The sequence below is a fragment of the Crinia signifera genome, chromosome 5, assembly GCF_055691185.1.
Source record: "Crinia signifera chromosome 5, ASM5569118v1, whole genome shotgun sequence".
In the NCBI taxonomy this organism is placed as follows: Eukaryota; Metazoa; Chordata; class Amphibia; order Anura; family Myobatrachidae; genus Crinia; species Crinia signifera.
In genome coordinates this window covers 73,675,506-73,699,790 of record NC_139221.1, presented here as the reverse complement: position 1 = coordinate 73,699,790, position 24,285 = coordinate 73,675,506, and the positions used below count along the sequence as shown (strand labels likewise).

At 42.4% G+C, this 24,285-nt stretch overlaps 1 protein-coding gene across 1 annotated transcript in view; it reads right to left on the bottom strand.

Annotated features, from left to right (window-relative positions):
* Window positions 1–23,757, bottom strand: part of LOC146080323 (beta-1,4-galactosyltransferase 6-like) — a 35,001-nt gene extending 11,244 nt beyond the window's left edge. Inside the window, exons 1-3 of the mRNA XM_083187472.1 lie at window positions 23,350–23,757; window positions 19,743–19,864; window positions 12,456–12,572 (exon numbers count right to left, since the gene is read on the bottom strand). Coding sequence (XP_083043598.1) covers window positions 12,456–12,572; window positions 19,743–19,864; window positions 23,350–23,536 — 426 coding nt within the window. The 5' untranslated portion in view covers window positions 23,537–23,757. The remainder of the gene's footprint in view (window positions 1–12,455; window positions 12,573–19,742; window positions 19,865–23,349) is intronic.
* Between the last annotated feature and the right edge of the window lie 528 nt (window positions 23,758–24,285).

Genomic DNA, 24,285 nt, shown 5'->3' with positions numbered 1-24,285 from the left:
GTCTGTATATCAGCACTAATATGCAAACCAGGCCTGTGCTAGAAACATCACATCAGACAGTGACACCCCAGGCAGGGAACAGGAACTGCATGGGTTTTCAAAGATATGAATACTATAACCCTTTTTGACCCCTTTTCCTTTTAAATGGACATTATTAAAAAATGTATTGCATAGACTGTATTGTGATGACAGTTGCCACTCAAATCCCAATGTCCATTTAAATGTACAAGAATACTAAACATTTTCTGGAAGATGCTAGAGCAGGGGTGGCCAAATCGGTCCTCGAGATCTACCAACGGTCCACGTTTTCCAGGTTACTTAGCTGGTGCACAGCTGTAGTCATTACCAACTGTAACATTTTAAAACCTGCTGCATTTATTCCTATTATAGATCCACAGGTTGCCTGGAAAACATGCACCGTTGGTAGATCTTGAGGACAGGCTTGGCCACCCCTGTGCTAGAGTATCAAAAGGAAAACACATGTAATAAAAACAAAAAACGGACCAAAACAACCAAACCATATATTTGGTGTTACTTAGGGCCTGATTCGTCTACTTTACCAGTGGACTCACTATGATACATCGAAGACATGCAATGGGGCAAAAAGAGTTATAAGTAAATGGCCTGAATACTTTCCGAGGGAGCCAAAACATGTGGATTAAAATAATATTATAAGAAATAGATTAAAAAAAAAAAAAACGCTCAATGCCTATTTATATAATGCATATGCCTTGGCGCCATACCTACATGATAAACATTACATATGTAGCATCAGCATATTACATTGCACTTTACAATATTTTATACAAAGATTACAAAATTAGAACATGACACTTCAAATTGCCTCATAGGAGGTCCCTTGTTCTTAGTGATGTGACTGAAACATATACAGATGTAGCCCCGGTTATCCTTGCCCGGGGCTCGCCAGACAGGGGCTACACTGAACTGGGGCGCACGCGTGTCACAATCCTCCGTTGGCGGGCCAGCGGCATCCTGAGCATCTCCACTTCAGGGAGACTGGCAGGATTAAGGAGGGGGGGGACACGAGGGGGACCGGCAGCGGTGAGGACCTGGGGGAAGCTCCGTTGTCACAGGGCGCGAGAGCCCCCATCTGTACAACCTCCAATGTACGTACAGGTGTACTCTTCTAAAGGTGCCCACAGACGCATCAATTTTACTGTGCTATGCGTTTTTGACTGTACAATGGTTCTATACAATTTTTCTTCCAGCTTGCTATGCAATGTGCACTTGGATGCATGCGGTGCGATGAACCCATGTTTGTACTGTTAATTTTCAGATGTAGTCTAAAAAGTACGTGCAGCACGTACTTTTTTGGACATACAATATCAGGCTCCCAGGAACGCGCATTGCATCGCACAAGCCCATAAACACCACCCGATAATTGTACATAAGATGCGCTTTGTACTTAAAAAGTACAAAACGCATTCGATAATTGATGCGTCTGTGGGCACCTTAACACTACACATGTGCAATATTTAGAAATCACTTTTAGACTTCTGCCACTAGAGGCCACTACAAACACAGTAATACAGATATCAGAGCACAGCTGTAGCAAGTGTTACGCTATCATTTACTATCATTACCATTCAGGGTAAATGCACTGACATTCTGTAAGGAAAAAACATTGCACCGTGTGTTTATTCAAATAAAAAAACGGACGTTTTCCCAAAACATTTTTTTACAAATAAACTGCCAGCGTTTAGGTAACTACTTGTACAACATAGGCTAGGCATTGTAGTTTCAAAGGGAAGCGTAGATACTGACGTTTACTGACAGGACAGCACAACTCGTGGCTCATTACAGCTTATATAGAAGATATTATTATATACATACATACGCACACACTTGCACATATTGGCTGAGTGACAGTGCAGTTTCAGCATTCTAAATGAACACAATTGAAAAAAGCGTCTCCTGAGATATAGCTGACCCTGCTCCCACTTCCGTCTCCACCAATCCCTTGCTCCTGCTACAGACAGCCAAGAATCAGTTCAGCGAGTTGCCTTCAAGACCTGTCTGACCTACTGTAGCCTCTCTCCTCCAGGGAAATTCTGTTGCTGCACACGTCACACTGCACGTAACAACTTGTCTGCACTCAGCACTCCCCCTGTCCAGACTCCGCATTGTAAGATTAGAAAATAAAAAAGGTGCAAGTTACACCCGAATATCACGGCTATTAGCACGTAAAATGTTCACTGGAATACTGGTACAAATAAGAAATGTGTTTATTAGCTTGTGTTAGCATAGAACACCCATTACTACTGGGCGTACGGCATAGTATTAAACTAAAATAAATGTCCATTATCAGGTTACGTTTTTATTGGTCTAATAAGTTGCAATTGCAAAGTAAACTTGATGTTAACATTTTGGGTGGAGAAAAACAAACGCAACTTGTCAGAACAGGCGGGCCAAAGAAATAAGGAGACAAATATCCTGGTGCCCTGGTGAAACAGATGTGCTCCGAGAAGAGGGAACAATCACTTGCAGCAAAATAACAAGCAACAGAATCAGTCATTCAAAGCAAACTTCGTTCTCCCACCACGCCCTAGTGGATGGTAGGGCATGAAATACCGCCTGTCGGCACATGTCGGCTAAAAATAAAACAGTGAAAAAAAACCATGTCGACATAAACATCTGTCGACCTTCCAGTATGTCAACCCAATGGTGTCGACCTAATGACTGTGGACCATCTTTAGGTCGATCCATCAACTGTATCCTGGAGAATTATACTACATGAGCTACACTACTGCAGCGTAACTGCCCAATACTAATAGGGAGTTGAACGCTTGCTCTGTCTGTACATATTTCCAGAATTGCTGACATACCAAAAGAAAGTTGGCAAAAATTTAAATATGACGATTCTGATAAAAATCAAATATGCAAAAGTTGCATCATTTCAGGCCCATAAACACTGGGTGACTTTCAGCCGGAAGCTGCTCAGTTTACTTGTTTGAGCAGTTTTCAGCTTGAAAGCCGCCCAGTGTGTATGGGGCAGCGATGAGCAGTGAGCTCTGATGTGCGCTCCCGCATCATCGCTGGCCCGGATGCTCATCTGCTGGTATTACCAGCAGATGAGCGAGGGAGTGGACGGCTTTCCATAGCGTCCCAGTACGGAAAGCCGTCCACCCAGGGGAAAATCTATAAAACGGGAGGAAAGGGCTCACCGATTTTCCCCGTAATCGTTATCCATACACGCTGGGCAAAAACACCAGTGTGTATAGTCCTTAATGAATACATCAGATATTTAAATAAATACATTTGTAAACATCACACCTATCCATCCCATAATTCTTAGGTACGGTGTACCTATAGCTGTTCTCTACTGAACTGCTCATACAGTATGTTTGATGGGACAGCCAATCCTCTAGTCTAAGCTAGGACACGCCTCAAATGCAGTATACAGCTTGAACTTTAAATCAAGCTATGGGAGTTTTTTTGGCTTAGCATTTTTAATACCTGAAGTTGTCAAAATGACATGGCAGTTTGGGCAGGCTATACCTTGAAGGCATGGCATAGTTGTCCCCTAAACACAAGACGTTATGGCTAGGTACTCTCTGCTAAAGATATGACTAAGAAGACATTTAAGAGTCACATTTGCATACTATTCTATTGTTCACGAGTAAATTTAAAAATAAATAAACCAGTAGGGGTACATATTTAGGTAAAATTATAAACAGCATTCCTAAACGGAAATTACAGGAAAATAACTGTGAAGTACAAATATTATTATTAGAGCTTGGTTAGTTACGCTTTATAGAAAAATAAAATGTGGCTCGTGAAACCAACTATTTACTATTACAAATAGGTTTCCCATTAAAGAGTTGGAAAGATATGCAAACTTCACAATCACGATGTAAAAAAATGTGGAGGACTGAAATTACAGGCAGAAACCTAGATACAAAGAAACCTGTATTACAGCATAAACCAGTCTGTATTAAGGTGACACCTGGAACATTTCTACACCCTACGCAGCATCTGACAATGAGAACTTACTTCTTGGAGATCGTGTGCAAGGATCACCAGGTTATCAGTATATGGTGATGCAGGAATCTCTGAAATGTGATGCCGTAATCAAATGTGTTCATACAAGCCGGACTGCTCTTTTGAATATGAATGTCAGCCCTTTGGAACCTTAGGCTGCCCATGTATTTACAAGTTGTGCCTAGCCCAGAGTTTCTCAAACTCTGCTACTACAATCCAGGTTTTAGTAAGATCCATGCTTGAGTACAGATGGGTAAATCACATTTGACTGAGGTACTAATTAAGTCACCTATGTGTAAGCATAAATAGCCTTAAAACCTTGTTTGAAATAGGTGGTGTTTGGGAAACTATGGGACACAAGCCAGTTGGTTTTTACTTGTATGTGTAACCAAGTCCCAAATTGGATTAATCAGGTGGACACCTAAGGACTCAGGTAAAAGTCGGCAAGATGCAGGCTGTGACGGTTTCCTGTAAAGTATGCCTGTATTTGTAATGCAGCAATCACTTCCATGGCAAAACCAACCAGTCTCTCTGCAACATAATACATTCACCTTATTTTGTCTCTTGAAAATAGAGTAGGGAACAGCAAGCAGTCTGCCATTACCAGCATCAAACATGTATATAATGTATGATTGAACATCTCACACTACAATGGGCATTTAAAAGGGAATTTGGTCGGAAATGCTGTATAACGGTTCTACAGGGGGGGTTATTACACACCAAAATACAGTGCCTTAAAATGACCGTTTCAGACTGTAATAACATTTATTGATGTCTTTGGTGTGAGGAGAACTTAAAAATCTCAAGCTGGGTACACATTAAACAATGTGTACCCAAGCGAGAGCGGCAGCGATGGGGACCTGGCATCGGCAAGTGGAATACAATACCAGCTACGACGAGTGACGTCTGGTGTCGAGGGGGGGCGGGGGCTATGGCTCTCGTTAATGTCCAACATCATCCTGCATGAACAGGCGGTGGGGATTAGGTCTGCTACAAGAGGTATCCATTTGGACTGTGTAGTAAAATAATGAAAATGGGAACAATCTAGGCCTGTTGATTACTTTCAATGTATCCTCTTAAACAATCCATTTGATGTATATTATGTACCATGGCATAGTATTTTAATACTAAAATATTTTAAACTTTTGTTGACAATTTTGTGTTTTTCACATATTTTAAGACCACATACTACAGTCATTACCTTATTAAATGGGTTTAAACAATGCAAGTTACGGTAACTATCAAATTTCCTTTTCTTATTCTTTAATTCTCTAAGCCTGGGGTAGCCAACTCCAGTCCTCGAGAGATACCAACAGTTAATGTTTTCCAGATCTCTTCATAGAATCACAAGTGAAGTAATTGGCTCCACCTGTATATCATTTATAATGTGTCAGTCAGTAATGAGTGCACCTGTGCAGAAGCTAGGTTGTCTGGAAAATGTGAACTGTTGGTAGCTCTCGAGGACTGGAGTTGGCTACCTGTGCTCTAAACCAATGTAAACACCAAACACTGCAAAAAGACTGAACCAAGTTCAGCAGTGGGGAATTTTGGGCATGAAGCAACATGTTTCTACCAGCACGGGCACATGTTGAAACCTGTAAGCCTCACAATGTGTAATGATTAGCAACCCCGAACAATGAGACTATACACCAGCACTTGCTCCCACTTCAGCACAGGAATGAGAACTTAAGTAGAAAGATACTCAATGGTCACATTCCATGCTATAAAATCATCTTTAAGGGTACCATCAATGGTTTCACCCACCAATGGTCATCCCTACTTTTCCATTAACTTGCTGCAGGTCAATCAGAGACTGGTTGTGAGGCTTTGCGCGTGGCAGGTATGGAGCTATGGTCCTTTTCCCATACCTTATAGGAAAAAAAGAAGCCAGCGAGTTGTTTTGTACGACGGATGGCGAAATACCATCTGGTTCTCACCTATCAATAATAAAAGTATTCACCATCAGGTAGAAACCATTGACAATTTTGATCGATGGTCATTGGCTATACACTTCGCTTTTTTAAATGTGACACAAATGGTCCAGGGACAGTTTAGGTTTGGGTATGCCTAAATTAATGACCAAATGTTTCACTTATTTAAGACCCACCCAAACCTAACCTGTTCCTGGACCACTTGTAGTGGCCGAGGGAACTATAAATGGCCGGCCTATACAACATAAATGATATGTGTTGCTACGTGGAGTATCTTTCCACTTATGTTTGCATGCCTAAGCAGAAGTCGGATCAGGCACTATATGTAGAGCATCCTCCCCAAACAGACCTGTTCTGGAGTGACGGAACTTTTGCGATTGCCTCTTTAAAAAAAAAAAAAAATCACACACAACTGAGGCAGATTCGCACAGAAGTTCGGCACCTGCGGATCTCGGACTCTATTACATTTAGCCCTTGAAGAGGAACATGCACCCATCAAGTTACGTGAACTGGACAGATATTGCTTCGTTGACTTTCTCTGACACTGTAGTACCTCAATAACTACTTATTGACGACTCAATTCACTACTTCAATATACAACTTTGGGGATTTAACATCCGTGAAATTTTTTTTCCAAAATTAAAAACTTTGAGAAAATCAATTTGAATTGAAAGTTTCATTTTTATTGAAACATTCTGTTATAGATCATATGAAAGGCCATAAAACATAGGTTTACAATAACCTTTTGAATGCAATTGGGTGAGCTGCAAATGCAATATTAAATACACAGCTTTAAAGCCGATAACCTGTAAAACAGTGCGCTTATCAGCTTAAGATTTGTGGTTACACCCATGGCAACATTTATTACGCCAAATTGAATTGAATTAAGAGATTGCTTAAGTAGAATTTTATCAAAAATTGTGTTGATTGGATGTGGAATGACTGGGGTGTTGCACAAAACATTTTTGTTGAAGAGGATATGGAACATACATTCAATGTACTTTATGTAATACATTTTATATTCAAATAACCAAATTTTGCTTTGCAATACTATACCTGGGATTCATTTAGCATTTGAAAAAAAATATCTTTAGCTGGCGTAGCAATAGGCATGACTTTTACAATACCATTTTAAAGGAAGTGACAATCCTTTGTATCAGTGGTTCCAAACCTGGGCCCTTATTCTGGTTGGTGCGGCCGGAGCCGCATATGCGGCTCCGACCGTGCAGGCGAATCCCCGCCTTCCATACGGATCGCCACCTGCCGTCCGTACGCGGATATGTGGCGATCCGCATGAAATTGGACGGGGATACGCCTCCTCCATGGTGGGAGCAGCCCCTGCATTCGATGGTCGCCGAACATCGAATGCAGGGCCGCACGCTCCACCAGGTCCCGCAACACAAGACCACACGGACACTTGTCCGTGTGAAATCTTGTATGGGGGCGGGCAGCTGACATCCGGCGATGTCAGATGCCCGCCCCGTACCCACGCGTCACGGCCTCATTACCATGCATACGCCCCGCGTTTGCATGGGAACGCCCATGAAACGCGGGGCGTATGCATAGGGTAATGAGGATAAGTAGCCCCTCACGCCCCTCTACGCCCCCTGTGCGGCGTATAGAGAATCCTTGCGGCGAAATCGCCTGCACATGCGCAGAGTGACCTCTGCACATGCGCAGAAGATAAACATCGGCGGCCCGTACGCAAGCGGGAAAAACCGCATCGATCAGAATAAGGGCCCAGGTGTACTAGTGCACCCTGGGATTACTCTTCAGACCAGTTGGGGGTACTTGAAAATAATATTGGTAATGGCAGAAGAAAAAGTCTCCCAATGGTGGAAGAAGTCTCCCATTGTATCACTGCCGTTCCTGTCTGCATAAGGACATGCATACCACTCCACTCTTAAATAGTGTATATTTCAATTGAGAAGCGGGGATACTAACCTGTTTAATATAAACAATGGAAAACTATAGTATTCCATAAGGAAATATTAATTTATAAAACTACTTCATGGCAAACCTTTAAAAAAAAAAAAAAATTTAAATAAATAATCAAGCATTCCCTGCACCCCTTTCACATTATACTGTAATAAAGCCATATAAATAAGCACACGAAGCGGACACAAGATCAGGTGAAAAACCACTGAGGACAGAGTGATGTCTGCTTGTTCCTACCCTGCCATGCATGTGTCTAGTCAGATATATCAGAAATGGGAATTTTAGTACTTGTGTATTAGCACGGCGCCTGTTACGCAGTTAGCATAGCGGCGCTGTCAGTTGTTCACGCGGCCAGCGTAGATAGCGTAGTCAGTCAGAAGTAGCGTAGTGTTCCCGCGGCCAGAGAGTCAGCGTGCATGTCAGTGACTGGGTATCGGCTGCAGAACCTGTCACAATGTTCAACTTGCCGCAGACAGAGGAGTCAGTCGTTTTTTTCCAGCAGCACCATTTGGTGCCAGTGACACAAACTTGTATTAATGGACACCCAATGCGCTTAAATATGAAGAAGTGCATGTGGCGCTGCCATATTAAAACGTGTCGTAAGAAGGTGAGCCTCCGTGCGGCACATTTGTTCCCGGGTTGCCTTTTCATATGCTTATACGGTTTATTTATTCATGGGTGGAGGAGCTCACAAGTATATCTTTCTGTGAGCGGCAACTTAAGTTGTCAAATAAAACAACGGTGCTATATAATAACTTGATGCGGGAGGCCTGCTCCGTTGACCTAATGTCACAGCCCCAACGCCGTATTGGCGGTCCAGGGAAAATCGTTGAAGTCGACAAGAGCCTCTTTGTACAGAGGAAAAGTCACGTGGGACGGATGCTGCCTCAACAGTGGCTATTCGGAGACATTTCAAGAGACACCGGTGAGTGCTTTGTGACACCTGTACAAAGACATGACGCCAGTACCCTGATGGCCGCCATCAACCAATACATTGAACCGGTGACGACTATCTACTCCGATTGCTGGTGTGCCTATAACACAGAGCAGCTGGAGCAGGCAGGGTACCACCATGCTCGGGTCAACCACCGGTTTAATTTCTTAGATCCGGAGACTGGGGTTCACACACAAAACATTGAGCACCTTTGGGGATCCTGTAAATGGCGCAACAAGCGTCAAAGAGGCACCGCGTGCCAGAATCTCAACTCCTACTTACAGTAATTTATCTGGCGAAAGACTGTCAGCGCAGAAAATGCTTTTAAGCGTATTCTTTATGCACTTTCTCTTCTTCCAAAGACGGATGCAGAATCAGAAGAATGACTTTCTTATTATTTTCTTTGTTCTTGATTAATTGTTATTATTGTAATTTATTAATTTGATATTTTCTTCTATATTATTAACCCCTTCCCGACGGGGCGTTTTTTGTTAACTTTTTTTTTTTTTCCTCCTCGCATTCAAATAAGCGTAACTTTTTTAATTTTCCGGCTATATAGACACATGAGGGCTTTATTTTTGCGGGACAAGTTGTACTTTTTAATGGTACCATTTACTATACCGTATAATATTCTGGGGAATCAGGAAATAATTCAATGTGGGGTAAAAAGAAAAAAAAACGCAATTCCACAATTTTGCGCTGGTTACGGGTTTTTTGGAGTTCATAGTTCGTTTAAAATGATGGGTTATCTTTATTCTATGGGTCGTTACGATTCCGGTGATACCAAACTTATATAGTTTTCGTTACGTTTTACCACTAAAAAAAAAAATAGAAAATTTTACGGTTTTTCTAATTTGCGTTGCGTCGCCATGTTCTGCGGCTTATAACTTTTTTATTTTTCCACCTACGGACCTGGGTGAGGGCTCATTTTTTGCGGGCTGAAGTGTACTTTTTAATTAATACCATTATGGGATATGTGCGACTTTCTGATCTCTTTTAGTTACATTTTTTTGGTTAGGCGATGCGACCAAAAAACGCAGTTTTGTCGTTGGGAATTTTTTTCCGTTTACACCTTTAACCGTGCGGGATAACTAATGTTATATTTTAATAGATCGGACTTTTAGGAACGCGGCGATACCAAATATGTTTATTTTTTTATTTTTTATTTATTTTTATTTATGAAATGGGGAAAGGGGGGTGATTTGAACTTTTAATATTTTTTTATTTTTTTTTTATTTTTAAACTTTATTTATTTATTTTTTTTACTTTTACTACAAGGCCCCCTAGTGTACTTGACCACTAGGGGGCGCGATCGCCTGTACTAGGTTCAGCCATAGAGCTCTATGGCTGAACATAGTGATTTTCAGCACTTCCTATTACATCCTGCCTCAGGCAGGATGTAATAGGAATGCTGACATGGCCAGCACAGGGGTCTACATTAGACCCCTGGCTGCCATGGCAACCGATCGGCACCCTCCGATCTCGCCGCGGGGGGCCCCGATCGGCGCCGGAGGGGGGCACCCCCCCTCCGATCAGCTATTTAAGCACTGCGGGCGCTTTGCCCGCGGTGCTTAAAGGGTTAAACGGCCACGATCGGCGAACTCGCCGCTCGTGGCCGTGAGAGCAGGTACCTGGCTGTAATATACAGCCATTACCTGCTCTCTTTCAAGCCAGCTCACTCCGTGAGCTGGCTTGATTCCCCCGCAACCGACATATGACGTACATGTACGTCATATGTCGGGAAGGGGTTAAGTAACATCCAGTTAACATATGTCGTCATTACTGTCTCCGATGTATGATATGACAGGTGTAAATGTGTTCCTAAAACACCCCCACTATCCATGCCAGCCAGAAGCGCAGTGAGCCCCGAGAGGGGACGCGTTATGCGGCCTCCCGACTTGTTCATACCCCCACTATCCACATCAGCGTGGATAGTGGGGGTATGAACAAGTCGGGAGGACGCGTAACGCGTGCACTCGCCATGCTTTGGACTGGTGTGGATAGTGGGGGTTTGAAAAGGAGGCATTTGTCAGTATATAACATGGAGGAGTGGCAAATGCCTCCTTTATTGTGCATAAGACGCACTTGCGGACACGGGCAGGGTTGCCGTACCCTGCTGCAATAATTAATAAGACGCAAGAGAGTCTGAGATGCAGGAGTGTCTGAGACGCACCTGCGTCTCCGACAGCTGGAGCGCCTCTCCGCCAGGGGCCGCCAGTGCAGGGGATCTGGCTGTTACCAGCGCTGTGTGAGGCGCTCACTAGGCTTGCCATGGACGACGGGGACAGAGCTATGGACGCTGAGGACAGAGCCGGGCTGCCGCAGAGTCCCTACGCTAGGCAGCCATTGGGCTGCCGCGGAGTCACTACACTAGGCAGCCGTTAGCCTATGCTGACAGACCCGAGAGGGGACGCGTTACGCGGCCTCCCGACTTGTTCATACCCCCACTATCCACGTCAGCGTGGAGTTGTTTTTATAAAGTGTGGAGAGTGCAGCGGATTACTTCACATGTATTCCGCGTCCCCTCGCGGGGCTCAGTGGCTCGCTGCGCTCACCACACTTTATAAGATCAACTCCACACCGACGTGGATAGTGGGGGTATGAACAAGTCGGGAGGACGCGTAACGCGTGCGCTCGCCATGCTTTGGGCTGGTGTGGATAGTGGGGGTTTGAAAAGGAGGCATTTGTCAGTATATAACATAGAGGAGTGGCAAATGCCTCCTTTATTGTGCATAAGACGCACTTGCGGACACGGGCAGGGTTGCTGTACCCTGCTGCAATAATTACTAAGACGCAAGAGAGTCTGAGATGCAGGAGTGTCTGAGACGCGCCTGCGTCTCTGACAGCTGGAGCGCCTCTCCGCCGGCGTCCGCCAGTGCAGGGGATCTGGCTGTTCCCGGCGCTGTGTGAGAGGCGCTCACTAGGCTTGCCATGGACGACGGGGACAGAGCTATGGACGCCGAGGACAGAGCCAGGCTGCCGCGGAGTCCCTACACTAGGCAGCCGTTGGCCTATGCTGACAGCTGGGCGCCGTGCTAATACCGGACTTTTTTGAGAATGCTGTAAATGTGCACTATCTATTGGATTACTGAAAGTGATGAGATTTCAGCATTTGTACAGTATGTGCTGTATTACATCCTTGCTGGCGGGTCGCCAGAACGTACGCGCTGGCGACCCGCCAGCAGCCTCGCCAGCGAGGAGACTGAGACGCGCGTGCGTCTCAGTCTCCGTCGCTAGCGCGACGGAAACCCTGTCCGTCTCCGCCTCAGGGAGACGGACAGGGTTAGGGGGGGTTAGGGGGGGTGCGGGCAGGCGGCGGGGACCCCGGGTTACCGCCGGCAAGCCGGCGGGGACCCGGGGGAACGGATAGAAGCGCCGTCGGAAGGGGACGTGCGCGCGCGTCCCCTTCTCACCATCGCCATGGCGCTGGCGGGGGATGGCGGCTGGCGACGCCAGCGCCATCCCCTGCAAAGATGGGACAAGACCCATCTGTATATCATTTTTGTATAGTAAGACTAGCACGCCTGAATTATAGAACCAGAACAATATTGTTAGCAGCAGGAAATTGCTGTGGATTTATAAAATGTCCACTAAAGAAGGTCATTATGTAGAATTGCAGTAAGAGGTAGTAACAGGATTATATAACTTACCTGTTCAATTACATAGAAGGAAAACTCTAAACGTTGTCTCTGAAGCATAGGTATAAGATGTCTGAAGAAGATCGGTAAATGTTCATGGCGGTTACGGAATGGAATAAGGATTGCTACCTGCAAACATGAGAAAAAAGCAGAACCATTAACTTATGTCAGAGGTGAAACAAATGTAGTATTAGTAAAATAGGTTCTTGTAGACAGTAATGCCCATCAGGTGTGGTATAGGGTTCTGACAGTTGGGATCCCGACATCGGATCCTGACTGGCCGGACTCAGACAGCATGGCGAGCACAACAAAGCCCCTTAGGGGATCGCTACGCTCGCCACCTATTCTATTCTCCCTCTATGGGGGTCATGGACCCCCACAAGGGAGAATAGCCGGTGGCCGTCAGGAAACTGTCTGTCTGTCTGTTTAAAAAGTCGGGATCCCGACGTCAGGTAAATGACTGTCGGGATCCCGACTGTCGGACCCCTTCCGGCACCCATGCCCATCACAACCGAGATGAGCAGTGAAAATTCATCTTTGTTTGGTTTCCATAAATTTATGTAGATTACAACCTGAAGTCCTCCGATACTGGCAAAAGCCATGTGATATTTCCCGTGGGGCAATGGCGTTCGCTACACTCTGAATAAAAAGTAATTAACGTACAGACAGATGTGAGGAGTGACCCGTTAGGTCTGCCAACTTTCAGGTAACTTTCCTAGATGCTGCCAAGGTACGCCAGCGTTAGACATTGAGGGCTTCCATCCAAAACTACATTTTATTTTTCTACGCCATTTTCCCGTCGCTACAAAAAATCTAACAAGGGGGAAACGGCGTGTGCAGGGGGTCAGTTGAATACTGACCCTGCAAGCTGTGTCAGCAAGCAGTCAGCACCACTCGCTGTCACAGCTCGCAAAAATCATTGAATACACCCCTATATTTCAGGATAGTTCTTCTCACCAAACAATACTTCTGCTTTCTAGTGAGAATTGTACCGCCGTGGCACGTAAGTAGAACCGATTACTTACCAGCTGTAGGACAGGATTATCTGTGCTTTTTAAACAGAACATGAAATAGGTTCCTCTTATATGAGGGCACATTAATGAATATCTTAATGAATATCTCTTCAAAGGAAAAGGTGTTGCAACCAGTTTAATCTCTCTAACAGAGTTCGGAAAATGCTTCAAATATGATCGATAGCGAACACTTTTTTCCCTGTCACTAGTCTTCAGAAACGGCCAATGGATTAACCTAAAGATTTTAAACATGTGCAGCAGTACACAACATCAATCATGCATTTGTAGAACTATTCAGTAAGTCAAAGCTATATAGAGATTAAGAGCCTGAAAAAAATATGCAAAAAGCAGTGGTATGGTCATGTTGTTCCCACTGCAGACGCCAGGAAATCTGTGTCTGAAGATGGAGGACCGGACCGCACCACCACTCCCAGAAATCTAGGGTAATACATACTTGTTTTTCTGAATGCTGGCATGTGCCACCCTCCCCAGCCCCAAACGCTAGCAGCGTCTTAGGGGCACTTGGTGTGAGCATGCAGGAAAGATTTAGCACTTGCGTACAATGTGTCACGCACATGCATAACCACTCGACCATCGGAAATGCAGGTTAACTATCGGGTTTATCACAGCATTGTGTAAATGGATTTCAAACACCAACAGAAAATTAAGTGATAGTATTTCTACCAGCTTTGTTTAGAGCAGTGGTGTCAAACTCATGGCCCTCCAGCTGTTGTGGAACTACACGTCCCAGCATGCCCTTCCCCAGATTTTATATAGTGGATTGCTAAAACAGTGGCAGGGCATGTTGGGACGTGTAGTTCCACAACAGCTGGAGGGCCATGAGTCTGACGCCACTGGTTTAGAGTAAAGCTGGGTACACACCTAAAGATTTCGGTCCAATCTGTCTGGTGGAAAAAGCTGGTAATCCTTTCATATGAGATTCGAACATTTGCTCCCAAACACTGGAAAGCAGACAATGGTTGATCAGAAGAACTGTTTAAGTAAATAAATGCGATTTAACAAACGTATCTGAACAAAAATATAGCAGCATGCCAGTGTTCAAGTAACACAGTTGCTACTTTGGATACTGGCTACAATGAAAATTCTGCTGGTCTGTCTATGGCCAAGCAGAATTTCTGCACACAACAGTCAAATGGAAATGACTTCAGAATGTAAAAGACACTTTGTAAAGTGAATTAGCCATCTGCTTATTTAAAACGAAATAGCCGAAGTCTAGATAATTCCAAGATCGCTGCAGATTATTATTATTCAAACAATTCCCAGACTAAACGCAGCAGAGAACCAAGCCTCGCTCACGTGCGGAGGATGAGACAGTAAAAGTCATCACACAAGTAATGTCTCGGAGCAGTAAAATAATCACACTACAAACTACATACACATCCATTTGATGTAATCCAGTTTACAGCAATGACTGCGCCATCAAACCAGATGAAAGCAAAGGGATCAAATAATTATACAAATACCTTTTTAAGTAATCTTCCCTGGATTATTATAATTGAATTTGTCAAATAAATGGTAAACTGTGCAAAGGCAATTTTCTCCAATAAAAATAACTCCTAGGGTCAGATGTCATCGCCTCCGGGTTCGGCAGCGGTGCAGGATGCCGGCCGAAGAACTAGGAACTTTTTTTTTGAAAGAGCAATCATTAACCAGGTAAAACCGGTATCTGGTCTTTAGGTACACAGTCAAAAGGTAGACCACTATTGGTTGACAGGCAGAAGGTCGACACATGAAAAAGGTAAACATGAATTAGGTCCACATGGTCAAAAGGTCAACACAATCAAAAGATCGACATGGTAAACGTTCAACTTGACTCTCTCAGGGAGTTTTTTCAACCGACTTTATCATTCCAGTGAGCATTGAGGGAGAATAGAATAGAGTGCCGAGAGCAGAAAGGCACCGAGCCCAAAGCATGGTGAGCACAGGGGTACACTAATACAGTGTGAATGTCGACATACATAAAAACTTGAAAAGCTCACGTCAACCCTTTTCTCTGTATCGACATTTTTCAGGCACCGATCTTCTGCCTGTTGACCAATAGAGGTTTCCCTTTTGACTGTTGACCTAGACACTACCATAACCGTCAAAACCATGCTTTGTAAAGGATTGCCCCTTTAAAAAATGTCTGATTTCCGCCGGCATCCTGCACAGCCGCCAAACTCGGAGGCTACTAACATCTGGCCCCTATTCCCAATTATTGCAGCAAGACAGTTTAGTAGTCTGTACTCCATACAAAACCACGACTACAGCCTCAAATGCACAATATCAGAGCACCTGTGGTTGCAAGTTCACTATATAGACCTTATTGAGCTGTCAGTGGGGAGATGTACAAAGCCCTAGAGAGAGAGAGAGAGAGAGAAAGTACCAGCCAACCAGCTCCTAACTGTCATGCCACAGGTGGTGATTGGAAAAAATGGCAATTAGAAGCAGATCGGATGGTGATATGGGGCCGTTGTACTAAGCTTTGGAGAGACAAGGTTTCAGAGTATTCACATTAATCTGCTCGATTTTTAAAGGGCAAAATGAGCCCTGCTAAAACAGCACAGCATCTTTTCACAAGATAGTGCTTGGGGGAAGCTCTGCACCTCCATAGTTGCTAGGCACACCCCCATCATGCACGCCACCCCCGGGAGCATGCACCCATCAGTGACATAGAGGGACTAAACCTCCCCCAATAGTAGTACCAGTCGGGTGTCATCCCCTCCATGTCAGGTTGCACCCCCTTTTCGTGTGCCCCACAAACCTGGTGCCCTGCCTATCGGATACTAGCAGGGGCACTCTTCTGACATATATTTGATGGGAACACCAACCAAGCTCATCCCAGAGTCCACAGAAAGTCAAAGTTGCTATTAATGTACAGGCAGGATGGCAGCAATAATGTAGGGTACAATAACTACACACTTCTTTTTAACAGTTCTTTATAGAACTTTTTAAAAGTCACATGATAATCTACTGTGTGATTTAACACCATCTTTTCCATTATGACAGCTAAAAAAATAAAAGAACATTTGTTGCATTAAATTCCATTATACAATCATGCATTATCTTAACCACAGCCATGCTTATTTTGGTGCCCTTATCAGTAAAAGCATTGGTGCCCCCACCTTTCATTTTAATATGTAGATACAGAGGATGCTTAACACATGCCGGCCCAATAACGGAGAGATCTTGCTGGAAAGGGCCTGAAACACAATAGTACCCTAAATTCTAATTACATTACACAGTAAATAGTGTCCCTTATTCCAAATACATCACACAGTGTAAATTATTCACAACGCTCTACACTGTATTGCTCCCTATTCACATTACACATCTTATCGCTTGTTAATTACATATAAAAACAAAGTGCACCTTATACACAGTGCCACACAGCAATATCTCCCTTTATATAAAAAATGCCATACAGCAACGCACACCCCCTTACCCTTTATCCATTGTGAAAGCAATAAAAAACCACTGCAGTTAAATTAGAAACTGCAAAGATATTCCATAAATAGTTAAGTCTGAGATAGGTTATCATATAAGGCGAGTCTCCAGATAACCTCTTCATAAGGAAGTAACCTTACACCAGTAAAAGGCAGTCTGAGAAATGCACACAGGCATCACACACATTACAAAATATGCAAAGCAAAATCTGGCACTATGCAAGGAAAGGTTTTTAAAAAATTGTTAAATTAGCAGCATAGAAATAAACTGTTTGCTTTCCAAGTAGAAGGGGTAAGTAGGAACTTTGGTAAAACAACCCCATGTCCATTGTGCTGCCGGCAATATTGTAATAAGAAATATTATAGTGATAGATAGATAGATAGATAGATAGATAATGGGCCATACATACTGTATGCTCATTAAGTAATAACTTGTCGTCGTCCCCCCCAGCCCTGGGTGCCCCACAAATTGCCACTGCCTGCTGTCAACCCGAGCCAGCCCCAGGCTTAGAATGCATGTCCCTAGGCATTTGCAAAGTAATAATCATTTGCTCAAAGTCATTACACTACATTATTACTGCAAATATGGAAACTACATATATTCACTTCCCTTTCCATAGAGATCTGCAAACATTTAACTCCATTGGACACAGACATTTTTTGCAAAGATATCTTCTAAAGTTAAAGCAAGGATGAAATGCAAGTATAAAACAATCACAAATTCTTGCACAGCGTTGCTTAGAAAATGTGTGTCAAAACATTGCATATCTCCAATATTAGTAAGAGGATGTAAAATTGCACCTGTCATCTACACAGCCAAGTCCTTCTCTAAAACCAGTTAAAAAAAGGAAACTTACCGAGACCCTGAAATTTTGAATTGCAAAGACAATCTGCACAAGTCCCAACCATTTCCAAAATTCTCCACATACCACAAACAGATTGAGCAGTTCTGCATGAGGGGCCAGTAGTTTAATACACTTAGGAATCCCATAGAAGGGTCTGGGGCATTCCCTTTACTAAAAGTGCCCACACATGGTAAGATTTTTAAAATGATATGGCAGTTTCCAACCGATCGGAAAAATTACAAAAATTAAAAATGTAAAAAATGACTGAGTGGGCTCGATGACTATCCGATGTGGGTGCCCCCGGGTCATTTGAGCCCACTGATAACGATCAGTACTGTAGGATCATGGACACATTGCTCCATGTGAATAGGATCTATTTCATGTGCGAATAGCAGCAGGAGCCCAACGCTGGAACACACACTTGAGCACCGCCTGTCTAAAGTGATGGGTGATTGGGTGCATTCAAATAATTGAATCTCCCCTAGTGTTATTTAGGTAACCTTTTAAGATGTATAACGGACAGACAGAAATTGGCCATTAAATTAACATAATTTATTGTTTGATTACAATGAAATAGTTAAAGTAGATGTGTGTTGTATCAAGGTGTAAATTGTTTATTCTACTTGTTACAGTTATGATAGACACAAATGTGCAGTTTATCCAAACAACATTCCTTTAGTAGAACATGGGTTTACTCCCCACTTTACCAAGTGTATTCAAATATATTACTTCTATTACAGGGCGCCTACTTTATTATTTTTAAGTCATGTTCTGTTTTAAAGTGCTGTCCCTTTTTCCCCTTTTACATAAGACATTGCAAAAAAAAAAAGTAAAACTCAGTTGTTTAGTTAAATGTAATTTTTTTTTTGTTTGTTTTTCTTTTTTTTTTAAACAGCATTTCTTTAAGTGTCAAGTACTATGTAAATAAAATACAGTGACCCCGTGTTACTACATTCCTTTTTAAATCTACTTTTCCGGAAACATTGGGCAGAGCCTATTACTGGAAACGACAAGTGTTTTTATACTGCAGGAAGTAACCCAGGGAAATTCCCTCTTACCTATAGTAACATAACACTATGCACCTTGGGTCTCCTAGATACAGCTTCCTAGCCACTCTTGTGTTGCTTAGGGACCAGTACTGATTCAAAACTGAGGTACAAGCCTGACCATCTTTTTCTCTGAAGATCCCCATACAATAACTGCAACTGTATACCAGGTCTCTCACAAATGTGTCAAGGCAAATGTTCCATACAGTGATATTTCCAACACTCTATCTATATATCTATCTATCTATCTATCTATATATATCCCACATGGACAGGGTCAGGTACCATCCTGTTTGAAGGTTGCTTGCTATCTCCTGCGTACAAAAAACCTGTCTGGAGTGTTTCGTAGTTTTTTCACTTATTTTTTGGGATTACAACATCTCGGAAATACCATCCATTTTAAGGACATATGTTTCTGCACATTTGTTGATTTCCAACAACGAAACGCGTTGGGTTATTGAAGCTACATCCTAAAGATGAAATCCTGATGTGAATTATTGAATTTTAATAAAAGATTAACTGTATTTGGTTATTCCATTTGCACCATAAATCATAGTGGTGACTACTTTTCTAGGTGGTTTAGAACCTCTAGCGCTCTCTACTTTATATATATATATATATATATATATATATATATATATATATATATATATATATATATATATATATATATATATATATATATATATATATATATAAAATATTTTTTGGCTTTTTGGAGTCATAAAAAAAAAAAAAAGAACACGTACAGTCTCCCCTCCACACCCTTCAGTAGGCAGAACTTTTCGGAGCATACAGTTCTCCGCTCAATATTTACAGAAATACAAATAAATGTCCATTATAAGGGCACTCCCAAGAATGTTTGTCTCATGACTGCGAGTGTTATGAAGACAGCCAGGCAGTGACTCATTTCACTCTCACACAGTTACTGCATACACTTCTGTCTCACCTTCCAGCGAGGAGTGCAGTCTGTAGGTTTCCAATGACCTCCTGGCCCAATATTCATATTAGCATATCGCTGGTGGATTTCTTCTAGGGTGATCTCGCTCATGTTAATGTCTGTAGGCCCGCCTGCATTGAAACAACAGTCTCAGTTCAGTTAAATCATTTTTTTTTTTTTTTTTAAAGGAGGAAGAAAGTGAAAAAAAAAAAAAGGGAAAAAACTATTTCTAACCTCATGTAACCACAATAAATGACTTCCTGAAAGGCTCAGTAAATCTAAATCATTATACCATTTGGAAACAGATAACCTAGTAATGACAAATAAAATAATAATAATTAGATAATTCAGGACAGGATATGGAGAGAGAGAGAGAAAAAAAATAACAGACAAGTCTAGCTCTCTCATAGGCCGAGATGCCAGCCATAGAACATGTGTAATGTATTAATGTCCCAGTTTGTACAGTATATTTTAAATTCTAGATCATTACATTCATAGATAACATGGCACACATCACAAGGCATTCCGCACAGATGTCCCATAAAGGTAATATTTTGGGCCAGATGCACTAAGCTTCAAAAGTGATAAAATGGAGAGTGATAAACAGCAAGCCAATCAGCTCCTACCTGCCATGTCACAGGCTGTGTTTGAAAAATGTCAGACAGTAGCTGATTGGTTGGTTATCACTCTTCATGTTACAGATGTAGCGGGATTCATCTTAGCAGGGGATGGCGATGGCATCGCCATCCCCTGCCCCGCCGCCATCTGTATGCCGGAAGGGGGAGCGCGTCCCCTTCCGAAGGTGCTGCCCTCGGTCACCGGGCGACCGCAACCCCCCCCCCCCCCACAGTGGCCAGAGGTCCCCCCCAGCCCTGTCGAGCGGGAGGCGGACAGTATTGCGTCCGCCCCGCCGCCCGGATACTGAGACGCGCGTGCGTGGGGGACGCATGCGCGTCTCAGTCAGATAGAGGCGCCGTGTTGCTGGCGGATCGTCAGCAAGGATAAGCCCCGATACATCTGTAGCACTGGCTCCCCATCCTCCCTCCCGCAGGCCCCTTTAAGAAATTCTAATTATATATCACCCTAATGACATTCAATAAAATGCCATTACTATACAGGGTTTACCTTTTTTGCCTAATGTAATTGAAGGTAACAGTTATCAAATGTTTTTTTCATAGAATGATTGAACTTGACGGCAGAGAATAAACACTTGGTCCAACTAGCGTGCCCCTGTTACTTCACAGAAAGATTAGTAGATAAGTGTTTCTTATCCCCCAATGTGAGTAAAAGTAGCCAAAGACCCCAGTTTCTAAATTGAAGGGACTCGCTTTAAAAAACTTGGGTACTACTCACAATTTTTTTTCTCAGTGCAATCACTGAATATTGTTAATCTACCTAAATCAGGGCTGGTCAAATCGGTCCTCGAGATCTACCAACGGTCCATGTTTTCCAGATCACCTAGCTGGTGCACAGCTGTAGTCAATACTAACGGTCACATTTTCAAACATGCTGCATTCATTCCTACTATAGATCCACAGGTTGCCTGGAAAACATGCACCGTTGGTAGATCTTGAGGACAGGTTTGGCCACCCCTGACCTAGATCATCAATCATTTGTTTTACCCCTCCTGGTGTGTCTACCCTGTTGCATACCTTTGTGTCATCTACAAAAAGGCACATTTTATCCTCAATTCCATTTGCAATATCACCAATGAAGATATTAGAAAGCACTGGTCCAAGTGCAGATCCCTGGGGTATCCCACTTGTAACCTTTTCCTCCTTTGACTGTACTCAGTTTACGACAACTCTGTTTTCTGTCCTGCAACCACGCTCTTATCCATTCAACCATCATAAAATCCAATCCCAAGCATTCAAGTTTATTTAACAGTCTGCAATGTGGGACAGTGTCAAAAGCCTTACTTAAGTCTAGATAAGCTACATCTACAGCCCCACCTTGATCTATTACTTTAGTCACCCAGTCAAAAAAGTCAATAAGATTTGTTTGACATGACCTTCCCCAAGTAAACCCATGCTGTTTCGGATCCTGTAAATTGCTGGTTTTGAGATATTCTACAACTCTTTGTTTTAAGAATGTTTCCATCAATTTCCTCTTCCTTTCTTCCACTTTTGTGCAGTGGAACTACATTCACTGCTTTCCAGTCCTCTGGGATTATTCCAGTAGCTAGTGACTGGTTGAAAAATTCTGTTGTTGGTTTTAACAGCTTCGCTTTAAGCTCTTTTAGTATGCTTTGATGTATCCCATCTGGCCCCATTGATTTATCCACTTTCAGTTTTCAGAGTTCTGTGAGGACTTTCTGCTCTGTAAATGTACTGGTTTCTCCCCCAGTTTTCTGACTATACTTGCAACTTAAATGTGGCCCCTTCCCCTCTCTTTCAGCAGTGAATACTGAGAAGAAATAGTTATTAATATGATCTGCTATTACATTGTCCCCCTCAAGAAGACTTCCGCTCTCTGACTTTAGTCTTATTATTCCACTTTTTGATTTTCTCCTTTCACTTATATACCTAAGGGCAGTTATAAGGGCAGGTAGCAGTTGAGACAGGGCTGTGGTCAGGTGGCAGCTTGGGGAGAGCTGGGCAGGATTAAGGGCAAGCAGCAGTTAGAGTAAAGCTGTGGGAAGAGGCATGGAGAAGTGTGCACCAGCGACTTCTAGTCAAAACAAGGTCATCAGTGCCTCCCTCGGACTAGAATAGAGGACTTAAATTTGTATTCTTTTAAATTGATAGTCGCTGATGACATGAGTACACTGCGAGATTGTGGCGTAGTGATATATCGCCGAGATGCATTAAGTCAAAATCGCTCAGCGACCAAATTGCACCGTGTGTACACACCTTAAATATTGATTTGAATTGTCTTCTCATTTTTTGTTAATAAATGTAATGCAAATAAAAAAAATCAATACAGCTTAGGTCAAAAAATAGGGATACCCTCTAAATTACAAAAAAAAAATAAAGTTTCAGAACACATTGTCTACCATATTATTGCTACACATAGTAATCAGAACATGAGCAATGGGAATGGCTAGATTAATCTGTGCAGGAAGTGCCATCGGGCATGTTGCCCAGCTGTGTACATATTAGGCACATATGGTAGTTTCATCATCTCATGTTTTCTCATGGACTCTATGGAGATTCAAGGGAAAAACACATGCCAGGAGAGAGATATATATTGTTTCTGAATTGTAAATGGCAGCAATACTAGGAATTAAATTCCCCCAACCGATTCTTAAAAAAAGGGTGGAAAATATTTATACAAAATAAATGGGTCTACCAACAAAGATTTGGCAAAACTTATTTTTTTAAAGATAAAATACGAATCACTGAATAGAATAAGATAACACTTTTGTTATGTGCTACTTGATTATAGACTATGGCAACTGGCCATCCTTCGTGACCATAGTCCACGGTGTGATTAGCAAGCCATGTATGTTTGTAGTCAAAAACAATAAGCTGCATAGGAAAAAGCATACCCCATTGACGGTCTATTATTACGTTAGAAAGTATAGGATGTTAACTTTGGAATTTTCCTGAAAAATCCTTCTAAAGGGGTCAGGTTACAATACTAAATATTAAATACAGAAATAAAAAAAACTTACGCATAAAAGGCAGCTTTTCTGGACAGAGGTGGTGAGGTGAGAATGTGAAGTTTTCAGGCAGATACATTGTTGACTGCGCAGTGAAATCTGTAGAATTTGTACCATCTGGATAATCTGGAAAAAAAATGTCAAAGTTAAAATGACATACAGGTTGAGTATCCCGTATCCAAATTATTCCGAAAACCATACATTCCAGAAAGTGAACAAAAAAATTTTTTTTTTGCTAAAAACTTACTGGGGACATCTGTAACAGCACTACTGAGGGAATGATATGTAACTGCCATTATATCTGTGCAAGACAATGATTGCTTGGCATTTAAATTCAGTGGCTGAGATTGTACACAAACTTTGTTCCATGTTTTGAAACCTTGTTTTATGCACAAATAAAATATATTTGTGTTTATTTCAAGTGTTTGATGTATATGTACAACATAAATGCAAGATACATCATTGAAATATTAAAATATTCCGAAATACGGAATAATCCGTTATGCTAAATTTTCCTGGTCCCGAGCATTTTGGATAAGGGATACTCAACCGAACCACCAAACTGCTATTAGAGCAAAGCAGAGTTCTACTTTTAGTCCTAGTCATAGCGATCATTCATCATGCTTTTGTGTTGGTAAATGCTTTGTAATAAATGCTATTGATTGGATGTAAGCTTGCGAGCAGGGCCTTCCTACCATTTTGACTGTCTATAATTACCCAGTTTGTTTTCTCAGTGTTTACAATTGTAAAGTGCAATGGAAATTTGCTGCACTATATAAGAAATGGTTAATAATAATTATATAGGACAAGAAATAACTCAACAGCATATCACACAGTGGGGGGAATTCAATTAGTGGTGATAATTATCCTGCGGGCCAACCGATACTCTGTGACCATTCAAATTGCCTTAAAGACAGCCTGCAGTCTGAGGTCATTGGCAGTTTGCGG